Source organism: Heptranchias perlo, chromosome 1, assembly GCF_035084215.1.
Source record: "Heptranchias perlo isolate sHepPer1 chromosome 1, sHepPer1.hap1, whole genome shotgun sequence".
Taxonomy (NCBI): domain Eukaryota; kingdom Metazoa; phylum Chordata; class Chondrichthyes; order Hexanchiformes; family Hexanchidae; genus Heptranchias; species Heptranchias perlo.
The window spans coordinates 120972294-120990162 of NC_090325.1; the positions used below are offsets into that span (position 1 = coordinate 120972294).

The 17869-nt window shown below is 42.4% G+C and overlaps 1 protein-coding gene across 1 annotated transcript in view; it reads right to left on the minus strand.

Moving 5' to 3' along the window:
- Window positions 1-17869, minus strand: part of anxa3a (annexin A3a) — a 46477-nt gene that overhangs the window by 11441 nt on the left and 17167 nt on the right. Inside the window, exons 5-10 of the mRNA XM_068004541.1 lie at window positions 17080-17170; window positions 8674-8753; window positions 5365-5424; window positions 3149-3242; window positions 2972-3067; window positions 1048-1106 (exon numbers count right to left, since the gene is read on the minus strand). Of these exons, the coding sequence (XP_067860642.1) occupies window positions 1048-1106; window positions 2972-3067; window positions 3149-3242; window positions 5365-5424; window positions 8674-8753; window positions 17080-17170 (480 nt within the window). The remainder of the gene's footprint in view (window positions 1-1047; window positions 1107-2971; window positions 3068-3148; window positions 3243-5364; window positions 5425-8673; window positions 8754-17079; window positions 17171-17869) is intronic.

Sequence of the window (17869 nt, forward strand, 5' to 3'; positions counted from 1 at the left end):
GGAGTAGTTGAATCGACTAGCATAGATACATTTAAGGGGAAGCTAGATAAACACATGAGGGAGAAAGAAATAGAAGGATATGCTGATAGGGTTAGATGAAGTAGGGAGGGAGCAGGCTCACGTGGAGCATAAACACTGGCATGGACCTGTTGGGTCGAATGGCCTGTTTCTGTGCTGTACATAAAGAACATAGGAAATAGATGCAGGAGAGGGCCATACGGCCCCTTGAGCCTGCTCCACCATTAAATAAGGTCATGGCTGATCTTCTACCACAACCCCACTTTCCTGCCCGTCCCCATATCCCTCGATTCCCTTAGTGTCCAAAAAATACTATGTAATTCAATGTAACAATAGCATGTGCGCCTGCACTCCAAGTAGGAGGGTCAGCACCTTAACCTCTGGGAGGCTAAAAGTACGGCACTCATTTCATCCTCCGAGAGGCTGGAGCACTAGGCCTCACCTCCATCTCCAAGAGGGCACAGCTGTGGTGTTCACCTCATCCACTGAAAGGATGTGGCTTGCCTTCAATTACTCCGAGGGTGTAGAAACAGCTACACCCACCTCTGAGGGGTATAGCAGTAGTGCTTGCCCTCGAGCTCTTCCATTGGTAGATGGGCAGCAGTGGTATTTGCAGGGGTGTAGTAGTGCCACTCCCCTTTATTTACTACTGAAAGTTAGAATAAAAAACAGAAATACTGTTACTTCTTCACATTGGGGATTGGTCACTTTTTTTTTTAATCCCCCTCTCCCGATATGCCTTGTTAGGCGACTTAATCTTTAGCTTGCAAGTGTGAAATAAATGTTTGTGTTCAGTGCCCTCTCAAATTTTTTTTTTAATGTGAGGCAGATATTAAATAGCTTGAATAAAATTCAGCCCAAAGTTTATAGAATTTACCATTTTTCTTTGGTTTTGTTAAAATGTCTGCATGAGCAAACATAATGAACACTGAGTCCATAAAAGAAGCCCAAATAAAAAGCAGTACATTAGTGATGAGTAAAATAACTGAACAGAAAATTTCTTCAACCCAATTTGCAATTCCAACCTACCTTTACACTTTTGTGGAGTAGTTCAGCAAAGTAGGCAGGTGTAGACTTTGAACAATTAACTAAAACAAAGTAAACAAAAATAATCATTTAATAGAACATCAAAGTCCTGCCAGTTTAGTGACCCTCTTCTCCTTCCACACCCTGCTCCATTCATCAGCACAGCCGAGAACTAAAGAAGTAGAGGCACGTGAGTTCATGTGGTGGGATGTCCAAGAACGTACATCCACATTCTTCTAATGAGGAGCCAAGCTTTCTAGTACTTGTGCTTTTTGGCTACAAAAGAATAAATTCTTTTGCCCTGAAATTTCAGGGTCCTGTATTGAAACGCCGGTGGAAGAACAGTGGAGCAGGACTCCCACGTGTCCATAATTAAGGATACAAACCCTCTCCCAAATCCTGGAAATGGGATTATCATAGTCGAAGGGGGTTGTCTGAGCCTATATGAATGCATCAGAGGTGACCACTCTGACAACAGTATGAAAAATTGCAGTGGCACCTCTGATGGGAGGGGAAGAGGCCATTGAAGGGCTAAACAAAATAAACTTTCAGTCTTCTTATCTCTGCTGAGATTAAAAGGATTGAAGGAGAAGATAATTAATCCTTTTCAGGATCAGTACTGACAAGTTCTCGAGCATTCCAAAGGACCTCAATGAAAATCACATCACGTCTCATCTGGCAATGGTTCTATATAAGGAAGTATTGGGCAGAATTCTTGTTTGTGAGGAACTCCCTTAGACACAACCAATTGATGCACGGGGCATTGAAGGAAAACTTTCAGCAGACTGTTCTTTTCGCAGAAGATCATCGACCTCTGGAACAGATTGTTGGATCATGCAGATTCGCTGAAAATGTGATGTGCCTCATGGTCACTGTGGTCTCCTAGAACTCGTTTTGATCACCTCTGGTGGTCAGAGAGGATTTTCACATTTTTTTAAAAAGCCAATTCAGCAAAAAAAAAATCTGTTTTTCTGCCTCTCCCAGAAGATTACTTGGCTGCTGGTAGGTGGGAGCATTGCATGTCTTCAAGCTGAATTGCTACATGACTTTATGGCACAGGCTCAATGAACCAGCTGGCCTTTTCTGTCTGTCATTTTCGTATGTTCAACTTTCCCGAGTACCATCCCTTCCTCCACAGGAATTTGATGGGGAGGACCCCCAGCAGAACAGTGTTCCACACCAAATTCCAGGTAGAAATTAGAGAAACAATTGCTCAGAGCTACCTTTCACCCCCTATTAGTGACTACTAAATGTCCTGAAAGACCCCAATATACCTTCAGAAGAGATTGCTCATCTTTACTGTGTTTTAAATATTAAGGAAAAATGCAGTGCCCAGAATTTGGATCAAATCATTGCAAGTTAGACTAAATAATCTTTGAAAATTACTCCCCCCCCCCCACCCCCCACCCCCCACCATCACTGGCTCAGTGAGTAAATGCACTGCACGGTGTGACACTGAGCCATACTGAAGGTTTCTCAACCAGGGCGACACTGGTGAAACATATTTGCCTTTAGCGTTCCTGGATTTAGAGGGGAGGAACAAAATGATCCTGAGGGCTTCTGATCACTATCCATCCGTTTGAAGTGTGCATGGGGACACTCAGTAAACATAAGATTGGATTCAGCTGTGGTGTCCCTATGGTCAAACGCTCACCGATACTCACTGCCCAGACTCAGATATGAAAAATAAACACTTCAGTGAGGTACTACGACCAAGCAACAAGAATAACTGGCATTTCCATAGCAGCTTTAACAAAGGAAAGCATCCAAAAGGTGCTTCAAAGAGGCGGCTTCACCTTCAGGAGGAAGAAGGGAAGAAAATCAGAGGAAAAATTGGATGAGAAATATATAAACACAATCCTTTTGTATGTGGTCTTCTTTTAGCATTCAAAGTGTTAAACCTTGCACAACATTCCATTTGACTTACCCATTGCCAACATCAAAGTCTTCAGATCGCCAGACATTTCACTTTTAATGCTGTCTTCTATGCTTCTATTGGTAATGGCCTTGTACTCATCAAATGCTAAAAAAAAATTGCAAATACATTCATTCTTTCTGTTCAAATTTTGGAGGGAAAATCAACAGTTTCAAACGATCTGCTTACTTATTTGTAGCTGAGAGGGGCTCCTTAAGCACAGGACCTCTATAAATTTAGCTTCATCTGTCCCCAATCTCTTCTCACCAGCCTTGTAAAGGGCCTACAGGGTACAATAGAACAGTTACAAGAATGGCTTCAGTTGCAGTGGCTACATTTATAAAAACAGTCGTCAGCAAGAGTCCAACCCCTGTGCAAATTGTAAATGGTTTGTTGAAAGGAGCAGACTTCATGGGCTGCATGGCCTTTTCTCATTCCACATTTATCGTCAAGAGAGCAGTAAAAGTATTTGTTAGGTTGAGCACTAAGGGTAAATTTGTCTTCTGATGAAAACTGTGACAATGCCTGTTTTTAATTCTATAACTAATGACCTGTTAATAAAATCATGGGAATACATGAGTTTGAAGGATATGATTTCTGAGAATGAAATTTCATTATTAAGTCATTAATTACAGAGAGAAAAATGCATTTTCCAATGTTTCATTAAAAGAACTTCACACACCATGGGTGCTGATTTGTGGAAGTTGGCATCATGGTACCATCAAAAAGCAAATCCACACAATTCTTTCTCTTATATCATAACTTTGTCTTGAAACATAAAGTTTCTACATATACCAGTAAATCCTATGGTGTTGTTTGTGGGCGAAATGTAAGGCCAGACAAATTGTGGCAGTAGCAGATATTCAAAAGTGAGCAGAAGAGCAAGGCTGAGGCAGAGCTTATATATTTTTGATTTTTTTTGGTAACTGCTTCTACAATACTGCGGTCCTCTAGCTGAAGATACCATCCATAGTAGCTCAGTGCATGCATTCTACTTCTCTTGTTGATCCTGGGTACTATATTTTTCTTGGTTTTAGATGTTGATGTATTATAGAAACTAGTGTTAATTACATCTAACTTCTTTGAAGATTATGGCCAATAGTTTATGATCCAGTATAAACTCTCCTAAATGTCTCTACCTCTCTCTCCTCCTTTAAGATGCTCCTTAAAACCTATCTCTTTGACAAGCTTTTGGTCACCTGTCCTAATATCTCCTTATGCGGCTCGGTGTCAAATTTTGTTTGATAATGCTCCTGTGAAGCGCCTTGGGATGTTTTACCGCATTTAAAGGCACTACATAAATGCAAGTTGTTGTTGTTGATGAATAAATTACAAATGGTATGTTGGCCTTTATTGCAAGGGGGTTGGAGTACAAGAGTAAGGAAGTCTTGCTGCAATTATAAAGGGCTTTGGGGAGACCACACCTGGAGTATTGTGTACAGTTTTGGTCTCCTTACCTAAGGAAGGATATACTTGCCTTAGAAGCAGCACAATGAAGGTTTACTAGGTTGATTTCTGGGATGAGAGGGTTGTCCTGTGAGGAAAGATTGAGTAGATTGGGCCTATATTCTCTGGAGTTTAGAAGAATGACAGGTAATCTCATTGAAACATATAAGATTCTATGAGGGCTTGACAAGGTAGATGCTGAGAGGACGTTTCCCCTGGCTGGAGAGTCTAGATCTCGAGGGCATAGTCGCAGGATAAGGAGTCGGCCATTTAGGTCTGCAATGAGGAAGAATTTCTTCACTCAGAGGTCGTGAATACCTGGAATTCTCTACCCCAGAGGGCTGTGGATACTCAGTCGTTGAGTATATTCAAGACTGATATCGATAGATTTTTGGACACTAAGGCAATCAAGGGATATGGGGATCAGGCGGGAAAGTGGAGTTGAAGTCAAAGATCAGCCATGATCTTATTGAATGGCGCAGCAGGCTTGAGGGGCCATATGGCCTACTCCTGCTCCTATTTCTGATGCTCTTAGGGATTTGATAAGTGTTGCACCTACCTCTAATTAATACTTCGGCATAATCACAAAAGTGCCTAATTCCAATTTCAGTTTAAATGAACCTGCACGCCATCCTTTCAAACTTGCTTTAATTTAGGTGTTAACTTAATTGCTATTTTTCCATGGTTTGATTTCTTATTTGTAATATCATGGCTACAGTTAGAGTAAGTATAGCAAAAGTTATCTGCAAAAAGTTCAATTTGTGTGTAGCACGGCTAGATGGCCTTTAACCACATTTCAGAAATGACGACTGGGAAGCTCTAATGCCCATTAGTTTTGGAGAATGTACCAACACAGATGTGTATTTTTTTTTAATGTGGATCCGGGAAGCATTCATGCAGCATTTTCAATACTAATTACCCTTCACAAATTCAGACTTAAAATTTAAAAATAAACATACCTTCGCATCGCTCTTAAAAAGTCTTTCATCCACAACCTGACAGTTTTCATCCCTCCTAGCCTGGTATTAAACAAAACAATTAGAAAAAGTTCACAGAACATGTATACTGCGGTTGTGTTTGACTTAGAAATTACAATTAGTGCTGTTTTCATATCAATGCTTAATGCACTCATACCAAATTCTTCTTCCTGCTTTCCTCCTCCCTTCCTAGGAAAAATGAAGAGTTCACCATGTGGAGATTCTAACAGTCCACAAAGGACTGTGCTTTGGTACACAAACCTTCTACCCTATAAATGGTTGATAAGTGTCAGCAGTTGGTAGCATTCTCACCTCGGAGTCAGAAGGCCACGAGTTCAAGTCCCATTCCAGTGACTTAAGGACATAATCTAGGCTGACACTTCAGTGCAGTACTAAGGGAGTGCTGCAGTGTCAGAGATGCCATCTTTCGGATGACACGGTAAACCGTCTGCCTTCTCAGGTGGACTGAAATTCCATGGCACTATTCAAAGAAGAGCTGGAGCTCTCCCCAGTGCCCTGGTCAATATTTATCCCTCAACCAACATCACTAAAACAGATTATCTGGTCATGAGATTATCATCTCATTGCTGTGTGCAAATTAGCTGCAGCGTTTCCAACATTACAAAAGGTGACTACACTTCAAAAGTACTTCATTGGCTGTAAAGCACTTTGTGATGTCCTGAGGTCATGAAAAGCACTGTATAAATGCAAGTTCTTTCTTTCTTTCTTTCCATGCTATTTTAATGCAGGCATTAACTCTCTTATTCTATAGCTCAGTCCTATAAAGGAGTTTGAATATCTTTCTGTTTTGATCAGGGTCCTAACCCCAAAGATTTAACCGATCTTTTTTTCTTTCAGATGTTGATGCACTGGCTCTATTTTTCCAGAATTTATGTATTTTTACTTTAAGAATTAGTTATTTGGAGGAAGCTAGCTGAGAAGAGGTGACTGCAGGGATAGTGAATGCATTGGTTTTGATCTTCTAGAATCCCCTAGAGTCTAGAACGGTCCCAATGGATTGGAAGGTAGCAAATGTAACCCTGCTATTCAAGAAAGGAGGGAGAGAGGAAACAAGGAACTATAGGCCAGTTAGCCTGACATCAGTAGTAGGGAAAATACTAGAATCTATTATTAAGGGCGTAGTAATAGGGCACTTAGAAAATCATAATATGATTAGGCAGAGTCAACACGCTTTCATGAAAGGGAAATCATGTTTGACAAATCTCAGAGTTTTTTGAGGGTGTAACTAGCAGGGTAGATACAGGGGAACCAATGGATGTAGTATATTTGGATATTCAAAAGGCATTCGATAAGGTGCCACACAAGAGGTTATTACACAAGATTAGGGCTCATGGGATTGGGGGGTAATATATTAGCATGGATTAAGGATTGGTTGACAAGCAGGTTGGCAGGTTGGCGGGCGCCCCAAGGATCAGTGCTTGGGCCTCAGCTGTTTACAATATATATCAATGACTTAGATGAAGGGACTGAGTGTGACGTATCCAAGTTTGCTGACAATACAAAGCTAGGTGGGAAAGTAAGCTGTGAGGAAGACCCAAAGAGGCTGCAAAGGGATATAGACAGGTTAAGTGAGTGGGCGAAAAGGTGGCAGATGGAGTATAATTTGGGGAAATGTGAAATTATCCACTTTGGTAGGAAGAATAGAAAAGCAGAATATTTTTGAAAAGGTGAGAGACTAAGAAACATTGTTAGTCAGAGGGATTTGGGTGTCCTTGTACACGAATCACAGAAGGTTAGTATGCAGGTTCAACAAGCAATTAGGAAGGCAAATGATATGTTAGCCTTTACTGCAAAGGGGTTGGAGGATAAGAGTAAGGAGGTCTTGCTGCAGTTATATAGAGCTCTGGTGAGACCACACCTGGAGTACTGCATACAGTTTTGGTCTTCTTACCTAAACAAGGATATACTTGCCTTAGAGGGGGTGCAACGAACATAAGAAATAGGAGCAGGAGTAGGCCCTTTGAGCCTTCTCCTCCATTCAATAAGATCATGGCTGATCTTCTACCTCAACTCCACATTCCTGCCCTATCCCCATATCCCTTGATTCCCTTAGGGTCCAAATATCCATCGATCTCAGTCTTGAATATACTCAATGACTGAGCATCCACAGACCTCTGGGGTAGAGAATTCTAAAGATTCACAACCCTCTGAGTGAAGAAAATTTTCCGCATCTCGGTCCTAAATGGCTGACCCCTTATCTTGAGTCTATGACCCCTATTTCTAGACTCTCCAGCCAAGGGAAAACAGCCTCTCAGCATTTACCTGTCAAGTCCTCTAAGAATTTTATATGTTTCAACGAGATCACCTCTCATTCTTCTAAACTCCAGAGAATATAGACCCATTCTACTCAATCTCTCATCATAGGACAACCCTCTCATCCCAGGAATCAATCATGTAAACCTTCATTGCACCCCCTCTAAGGCAAGTATATCCTTCCTTAGGTAATCCAGGTGTGGTCTCATCACAGTCTTATATAACTGCAGGAAGACCTCTTTACTCTTATACTCCAATCCCCTTGCAATAAAGGCTAACATACCATTTGCTTTCCTAATTGCTTGCTGTATCTGCATGTTAACCTTCTGTGATATGTGCACAAGGACACTCAAATCCTCTGACTACCATTATTTCTTAGTCTGTCACCTTTTCAAAGATATTCTGCTTTTCTACTCTTCCTACCAAAGTGGATAATTTCACATTTCCCCGCATTATACTCCATCTGCCATCTTCTCACCCACTCACTATACCTGTCGATATCCCTTTGCATCCTCCTCACACTAACTTTCCCACCTAGCTTCGTAAGATTCACTAGATTGATTCCTGGGATGACAGGATTGTCCTACTCCTGCTCCTATTTCTTTTGTTCTTATGTTCTTAAGCCAAAGTACTAAAACAAGTCTGGGATTTGAACACAAGCTTCCTAGCCCATGGCACAGTACATTGCATTGCTATAAAAACTGGGCTAGAATGCCCTACATAACAAACTATGACTGCACAATGCCCTCAAGACAGCATAACAGTGACTGCACTTCAAAAGAAATTCAATGGTTATGAGGTACTTTGAACATCCTGAGGATATGCTAAAGTGGTACATAAATGTGAGTTCATTTATTCTTAAGTCATCCATATACGATGATGTACTGTAGTAGTGTGTCCATTTTCAATAAAGTGAATATGGACATTCTCAAAAGAAAAAAGAAGTTCCATAGCTACATGTGTGATAATGACACAAAATATATTTAAATGTATAGAAAGAATTGTTTGATGAAATACCTCTAGCAAGATGAGCAGAGCTCTTCTAAAATCCCCTGATGTTTCTGCAATAATATCCTTTGGCAAGTCCATTTTATATTCTAGGAAGAGATTATTTGCAGAGAAAGATGTGAATGTTTTGTTCCTAACAATTATAAGAACTACAGAAAAAAAATAATGCATTTTAGTTTTAGGTTTGGTACTAATGATAGGAGCTAATTCAGCTAGAAATTACAAGAGAACACTAAATCACAATACATTTAAACAAGTTGGGGTCGAGTTTCCGCTCCTTTATGCCAGTGTTATCAGCGCAATCCAGGTGGAATCGGCTGAACCAGTGCAAAAGATCAGGGAATTTAAAATGTGAGTTACGCCCAAAAATACATACGCTCAAGTTTCCATGATCTTTTATGTTGGTTCAAGATTCAATTTGCCCGGATCAGGCCCCGCCCATGAAACTGGCCATGCCCCCCAGGTCAACTTTGTGTGATTCCACTGATTGCGCTGGTTCGGGAAGGCTCTTCAAATTGTGCTCATTTTCTTAGGCACTAGTAGGCACGTTTTAAAAAAATTTTTGTATTAAATTTACTAGGAAACTGACTAGTGTACACTAATGAAAGTAGTAAATGATTCAGTATAGTTTTTTGAGTCATTTTCAGTAATTTTAAATCAGGTTACTCACAGGTGGAGAACTGGACACTTATTAAAAATGCTTATTTTTTGTGATATTTTCTCATTTTCAGCTGTATTGGTAGAACTGTACCAGATTACCATGCCTAAATCCATCAAGGAATACTTTTTAAATGGAAAAAAAATAAAATAAACAATTACGTTCTATTACGCTGCCTGATTGCGTTGGTTCATGGAAGAATTTACGTTTGTGATTATGCAAATAATTTTTAGTGGAAACTTGAACTGTAACCTAACCAGCACAATTCCCGATTGCGCCCAAAGCGGAAACCTTACCCTGTTATTTTTAAATGCAAACTTTGAATCAATTAAGGAGGACAATAAATTAAGAAACACTTACCCTTTTTATATATCCAACAGATGGCAAGTTGATTAACATTTTAACATTAGTAACTAACATAAATAGATGGATCTCACCAGCAATACTTCTTTTAAGAAAAGAGAATTACCAGTGATTTTTTCTTTTCTTTTTAAAAAAAAATGAAGTTACCTAGGTGAAAGCAATTAGTGCAGGACACCACCAAGATTGAAAAAAGTAAAAGACAAGTAAGTCAGGAAATAGCGATAGGTGATGCCAAACCCGGGTAATAAAAACTTGAAGATAACAGGATGGAGAGACTGAGGGAGGTAACGAGATCCACAGTTTAGAGGTCCTGAGAAAGGTGGAGTTAAAGTGGAGACAATCGTGGTTTTAACGTGAGGATAGAGGGGGAAAGACAGAGTAGAATGGCATATTTTCAGTTCAGGAGGAACAAAAGAGGAAAGTTCAAAGGAGTTGCAACAGAGAGAGAAATAGGTTGGAGGCTAGAAGTGAGGAACATAGAAACAGGAGTAGGCCAGTCAGCCCCTCATGCTTATTCTGCAACTACATTAGATCATGGCTCATCTGTACCTGAACTCCATTTACCTGCTTTTGATCCATATCCCTCGATTCCCTTACCTAACAAAAATATTTTGATCTCAGTCTTGAAAATTTCAATTGACCCAGCATCCACAGCCTTTTGGAGGAAGAGAGTTCAGATCTCCACTATCCTTTGTGTGAGAGAAAGATAACAAGCTTCTGCTTATATCCTGTCCAGTAGTGTGAGAGTAATCTGTACAGGAATGTGAGAAGAGCATATCTGCAAAGATATGGGAGCAGTATTCAAATCTTGGATGGATTTGGGCCGTGTCGAGTTAAAATATTGTTGAAAGGAATGAAGTGTTTAGGACGAAAGAGGAAACTGAGATTCTTCTAGGCAACTTTACCAATGGAAATGTAGGAGGTCTACTTCAGATCAGAGGAGATAGTGAAGCCAAGACTGTAAATAAAGGAAAGACGTAGGGTACAGTTATATGGTTATTTTTGCCTCACAGATACAGCTTGGCAGCAATGTAAAAGTAACAGTATAACTCGAAGTCATATCCCAATGTGAACATACAGCAGAACAGTGTAAGACTTCTGGGAAAGGAGCTTGGGTTTGACACCACCTGGAGTGAAGTTTAGCCTGATGCTGTTTTTAAAAATATGTTTTGAGAAATGGACATTCTCGCCCGTGCTGTCAAACCATTTAAAATGTACCAATTGGCAGTGGCGATCTGCACATCTGTGTAAGTGCATGTGCGTGAGCACTTGTGTGGAATTCTCTTACGGCAGCAGGCATGTGGAATTGCAGCCCATAGTATGCTAAACTGCAAGTGCATATAACTGCAGCCTAATTGGAGCCAAATGTAAGAGGCTGTAGCTGTTGGTTGGGCTTATGACTGCTGTGAAGAAACTATAGGGTACATTTTGCGAGGCTCCACTCTCAGCATGGAGCCTCACTCAATGTTAGCATAGATCCGAGAATCAGGCATGGAGGCCAACTCATTCAATTAGAGGCATTCCCAAACTTTCGCTCATTAATTTTCATGACTGAAAAATCGGGAGTGCTGTGAATCAACTACACCAATGTGTGGCATCAAACCAGTGGGAAAAGGAACACACAGGTTTGATTCCCCCACACTGTTGAGTTATGGACTTCATCTCCACTGGCCCAGTGGATGAAGAGTTATCCTGTAGGTCACTCTCATATGCTTCCCAGGGGCTTGTTTAGAGCAGCATAAGTGGAGGCCTCTCAGATTAAGACATGCAGACTCAATTTTGACTAAGGGACATCAGGGTAGGGTGTGGAAAACTAAATGTTGATGATATAAATGGGTGACTGGATGAGAGAACTACCAAATCCTAACTGTATGAGGAGCTGAATTAACATGCACATGTCTGCTGATCTACCCAGTAGTATTGACTACATCTACTGAGATTGATTCAACCTCCGCTCATGCTGGTGGGCTCAAAAACAGTTCCTCCTAGTTTGAATGCTGATGATATCAGAAGATCTATGTTTAAACAAAAAAAAAATCCCATTTCTTTAAGTATTTCGTTTTTTTAGAAAAGGAGTACGAATAGTGACACTTCCTCTTTTGAGAAAAAGATTCCATAGTCTCTTGTGTCCCATCAGATTTATTTTCTATTCCAGGGAAGCTAGAGGCATGCCCCCTCCCAAAAAACTTTTATTTTTTACACTTTATTTGGTGCATTTTCCAGTTTTTGGAGTAGATATAATGGTGAATCATCGACCAGAACTCTTGCTTACATTTCCACCATTACATCCCAAATGGTCAACCTCCCTGAGAGCCATGCTTTGGAAATTCCGCCCACTTACTACCCCTCCTTATTCTGATTTGGCCATCTTACCCATTCTCACCCTTTATCCCTCCTCCCAGCTGATGGTGTCAGTGCCGCTTGCTTTATTTTTCTTCCATTCCATGCCTCATTTGGACAATCCTTGCTCCCCACAGTTTGAGAACCAGTGCCACACAGGTGTGAGATACAAGATTGATCCCCTGCACCAGCATTCCTGATTTCAGCTGCTAAAGTAGAAAGTGGTGGCCAGACATGTCCCCTTGGGGTGGAGGAGAATTGTTTAGAATACCTACACTGGGCTGTGTTTGTGCACACCTCTGCTGTCCAGTGAAGCACAACAATTCTAGCACCCTTGCAGTACCACAACCTACTCTGTCCTTTTAGAGGCAGGACTGTGCTGCCAGGGGAGAACTACGGTAGGCATAACCAGGGAAAATAAACAATGGTCTATGACCTTATAAGAGGATACATATCCTAATAGTCAGGGAGGGAAGAGAGAGGGCAGATCTCCCGCCATGTAGCTGGAATCTAGGATGGAACTCAGATTTGCAGGTCCCATGCAAGAAGTGCGCAAAATTCAGGTCAGGGTGGGGCAGCAAGCCAATCTTCCACCCATGCCTCCATGTCAAGGGTCATTGTCTGGGGGAGTTCCAGGCTACCCCAGGAATTCCGCCCATTATGTCTTTGTAATGTCGAACCCAAGCTCTTGACAGCCGAGAGCTGGTGCGAGCTCCAGTGAGGCCCAGGAAAGGTCCCAAAAGTTTCCAATACAAAAGTTAAACAATCCTGGAGGGGATCGATTACTTTTATAAAAATGCCTCTGGCTCCCTTAGAACCTGAAAAAAACTTACCTTTTGTTTTAGGCCGGAATGGGCATATACATTCCTGTAGCAGACTGGGTGTGGGCTGTTCTGACCTCCGCTGGCGGATCAGAGCAGGTACCTCTGATGTACCGTTACAGGCATGGGCTGCCCACTCTATGTTAAACGACCCTGCCCTCGGGAGTTGGGAATTGATAAGCGATCTTGTCCATGAGTGCATAGGAGTCTTAGTCCACCACACTTCCACTGTGTAAGACAGGACTCTGGAATTTCAGCTGCTACGTCATTTTTTTTGGTAGAATAACAAAGGAGCAGAACTTCACAAGTACAGATAATGAAAGACGGTCATTAGCTACATTGTAAAAACAACACATTGGATCTGTACGTGAAGTGCAGGCTTGATTGACCAGAAACCATTTGTGTTTTGTTGTTTCAATTTGTTACTTGTCCAAATAACAATGATTTCACTTGATTCTTTTAAATTTGACAGAATCTGATACTGTGAGAATGAAGTTTGGGTCCAGTACCAATTGCTACACTCTACCAGAAGTTCTCTCTTAAACATGAGGGCTGATACAAAAGTCAAGACTTCTGTTGCATTGTCAATGATGTCACTGCAAGTTCATGGTGTGAACAGTGTGGCAGATCCTACTGAAGCAGTTGGTGGTTATGTCATCGACAATTCCCATAATTAAAATATTTTCTAAATCTAAGGTTTGCTTATTATTTTAAAAAAACATGATGGATGATTATGGGAAGGGGGAAGATGTTAAGATTGTCATAACCAAATCCATCCAGTGGCCTTCCCCTTCAACAAAATTGGAAATATAATTTTTTAGGTATGCATTTGCAAACAGAAGTGTTCCTTGGGGGGGTTTCTCTGACTGGGGGCTCAATGGCAAATGTTTTTATGACTCATACACAGCAGAATGGTTTGAGGTTCAGTCCCTTGTCTGAGAATAGAGAAGCCCTGAGGAAATTGCTAGCGTTACACTTTTCAAATTTAACCAATAAAGCACCAAGTAAAATATCTGGTGTTGATTTTTATTCTTAAAATCAGAAACCCTGAGTAGCACTCAAGGTTACTGGTGATAATGGGCTCGATATTGCCAGGGCTGCGGGTTCGCGGCAGGGGGGCTATTGGGCGCGTGGGTAACGCGCCCGGTGAAATCAGTCTGCCCCGCGCTCGATCGCAGCCTAATTGGATCCACTTACCTGTTCTTCCGGGTTCCCCACTGCTGATCTGCGCAGCGGGCGGACTGAGCATGCGCAGTAAGGTCTGTCAGCTGGAGGAGCTCTATTTAAAGGGGCAGTCCTCCACTGACTGATGCTGCAACAAATAGGAAAAAATACAGCATGGAGCAGCCCAGGGGGAAGGCTGCTCCCAGTTTAATGATGCCTCACTCCAGGTATCATTAGATGGGGTGAGGAGGAGGGGGAGGACAGAGATCTTCCCCCCGGTGGGAGGGAGGAAGCGGCCTGCCTCTGCCACCAGGAAGGCCTGGCTCAAGGTGGCAGAGGAGGTCACCTGCACCACCAACATATCGCCCACCTGCATACAGTGCAGGAGGCGCTGCAATGACCTAAGTAGGTCAGCCAAAGTGAGTACACATACTCATTCCCCTACACTCCATCTGCCACATCACCGCCCCCACCCCACATCTCCTTCTGCACTGCCAACACTACACTGTCACATCACCCCTCACACCCACTCAAACCTCATCCTCATCTTACCTGCACTTACTCACCTCGCCAGTACTCATCCCGCCACTACCATTCAACCCAATCCTCATACAATCTCATGGATCTATCTCATACTCACCCTCTCATGCATCTCTTTCACGGTCAGCCGCACTCAACCTGCCACTACCTGTGCTGCAGCCACAGGGCATGCATCACATATGTGCAGTAGGAAGCATAAGGCAAACGTGTTGTGAGCATGAAAGGGTTGCACAAGGGTGTTTGAGGGTTTGTCATGGTTTTTACTTCTATTGATTTCTGACCAACTCACATCACATATTATATTGGCACCACTACTGCCACATCTTTGCGAATCTTGTCTGGTTTGTGCAATAATGCCCTTTCCTGAGGATTACTATGAAGACCCACATCTGATGCCACCTATTGTGTCACTGCAAAGTGGGTGTAGGTTTATTTGCAGGGCTCTTTTGCGCAGACGACTGAGAGACGTTGGCGATGTCCCCGGTAGCACCCTGGAAGGATGCGGAGGAGAAGTTGTTGAGGGCAGTGGTGACTTTGACAGCGACAGGTAAGAAGATGGTGCTCGGGCCAGCCGGGAGCAGGTCGGCATGAAGGAGGCTGCAGATGTCCACGACTACATGTCGAGTGACTCTGAGCCTCCGTGTGCACTGCTGCTCAGAGAGGTCCAGGACGCTGAGCCTCGGTCTGTGGACCCTGTGGCGAGGGTAGTGCCCCCTGCGACGCATCTCTCTCTGTGGTTGCCCTCCCTCCTGCTGTGCAGGTGGACGTGTCACAACACTGTGTTGTGGAGCTCCACGTGTCAGAGGTGGACGGCTTGGCCAGCGAGGCTGGTGATGCTGTTCGCCCTCCGAGGAGGTCATGACTGCAGCTACGGCGGCCCCCATCCGGAAGATGTACATCTGAGGGGGTCCGCAAGGTAGGTACATGTCTCTGGATCCTGGGGTAAGTGTGCAAGTTTGTGAATTTTCTTGTCAGGAGGGGAATGGTGGAGGCCAAACTTTGTCCCAAGTGACAGAGTGGCCTCCTGCAATGAGTGAGGGTCTCCCCCCCAACCTGTCAAATGGATCTTTGCAGCTGCCACAGGCTGATAGCTGCAACACGTCCATTTCAACTGGGAGTGTTTCCCCCAGTATGGGATACAGTCCCAGTTGTTTCTAAAATCCCACCCCTCTTGACATATTCCCTTAATCAGATCTGTTAATGACCTGAAATAGCAAGAATAAACATTGTTAAGTGGCACCCCGCCGGCTTTAATTGCCTGCGGGAGTCCCACATGCGGGGGCTGCGCGCGCACGTCGGCGCGTCTGTGGGGAACCCGGAAGTGGACGGGTTGGAGCCGGGCTCCTGACCCGCTCCGGCATTCCCCGATTTTCGGAGCCCCCCCGCCAGGAATGCACCCGATAGCGGGTGCTAAAATGGAGCCCAATGTTGTCGTTCCATGGACACTTTGATTTTCCAGTGCTGGTTTTGGAAGTGTAGCGCCAGCTTGCCCTCTGGCACTAATTTACCCAGCTTACATTTTCACCAGGCAGAAGTGGAACCACCAATTCTAGCAACAGCCCATAAGGCCTAGGATAAAGTGGGTTGCCTATGTCATTGGAACAAGGTACGTCAGGCAGTTTATATTTCCAAGTGCAGCAAATGGAGAGAGAACCGCACATGTGCTGTTGACTGCAGTTTTTACACATGAAAGCCCACTTACAGTATTGATGGTCGTTACATTATTGCCCATTGTCTCTCCCGACAGCATTTTGTGCAGGTGTTTAATCGTTCCCAGTACATGTACTACACTACTGTAAAGACTGATTTCTATCAGCATAAAATGTTCCAATTTTACTCCGATTTTTTTTAAAGTCCCAGGCAGTTAAAATCACCAATAAAAAATGAGCATCAGAAATTGTGAAAATAAATGCCAAAAATACAGATTTCCTAAGCACATACAAAATACATGGCTCAATTCAAACATAAATTACTTTATGTATTGCAAGCACTCCTCTCAAAGTGTTTCTGCAGATTCAATGGTTTGTAATGTCCCTCACATTCACAATTACCAGTAGGTTTATCACTTTTGCAACTGTTTCAGAAGTTAAGGCAGTAATGAAAGAAGAAAGTTACAGCAGAGATTAGTACCATGAATAGTAAATGCTTACAATACGACGATTTCTTGTTAGTTTTGGGCAGGGTGAAGTTTTTTGTTGATGATCTGGGAGCTCTGCACAACATCCATTTTACCTGCTAACCTGTAAAGTGAATCAGCTGGAGCTCCATAAATAAATGGTATACCTGTTAACACTGCTGTCAATTTGATTAGTCTGTTCACAAACTGTTCTCAGCTTTTTTTGCAATCTGCATTGATTATTTGCTAAAACATTGAAAGTAATGTTAAAAAACAGACATGCCCATATTACCCCCAGCATGTCTTCCAATCCATCTCAACTAGCGTTTTGAATAAAAATAAAAGTTCTAAAACCACAACTGTATTGCAAGTATTGAACATAGTGAAGGACTCCTCGTAGAAAAAAAATATACCTGAATGGTAGGCTTCCTTTATTTCTTTTAATTGTTGGTTGCTTCTTGAAGCGAGAATTTCAATCAGCAAATTTTCGTTTGTGCCAGGTCCCTAAAGAGATTAAATTAAAGGAAATCTCAGAACAAAAGTTGTGCAAAAATTAAGATTTATTTCTATTTCTGAATGTCTTTTCCCCATTGTCCCCACTCTCTGGATGAGAAAGTTTACAAGGGTCTGCAGTATTTTCCACTGCCATGTAATTTTGTCTGTAAGACTGACTGGAGCAGGCAGAAATCCAAGCAGTAATACTAGAGTACTGTTATGTACCCTTCTCCTCATCCTATTTTCTGTCCATTTAACAGATGGGAAAAATTGGGCAGGCTCCCTTTCTTTTTTAAATTGGTTCTTAAGATGCAGGTAACCTTGGCAAGGCAGTATTTATTGCCCATTCTTAGTTGCCTTGAGGGCATTAACAGTCAACCAGATAATGTGTGACTGGAGTCACATGTCAGGTCTTTACCCTGAAGGACATTAGTAAACCAGTTTAATGCCAATCCAGCAGCTTCCATGAACATTTGTATCTTATGCCAGCGAACAAATTACCAGAATTCAATTTCACAACTTACTAGGGTGGAATTTGAACTCACAACCTCCAGGTGGCTTGTCCAGTACCATAACCTCTAAACTATTATATGCTATGGCATACAATCCTCCCTGCCTAATATTCCTCTATGCACAGTGCTCAGGCGATCCAATGTGCCCAAGAACAGGAAAATCAGCCCCCTTTTTAAAAAAAACTCATGTGTTGAA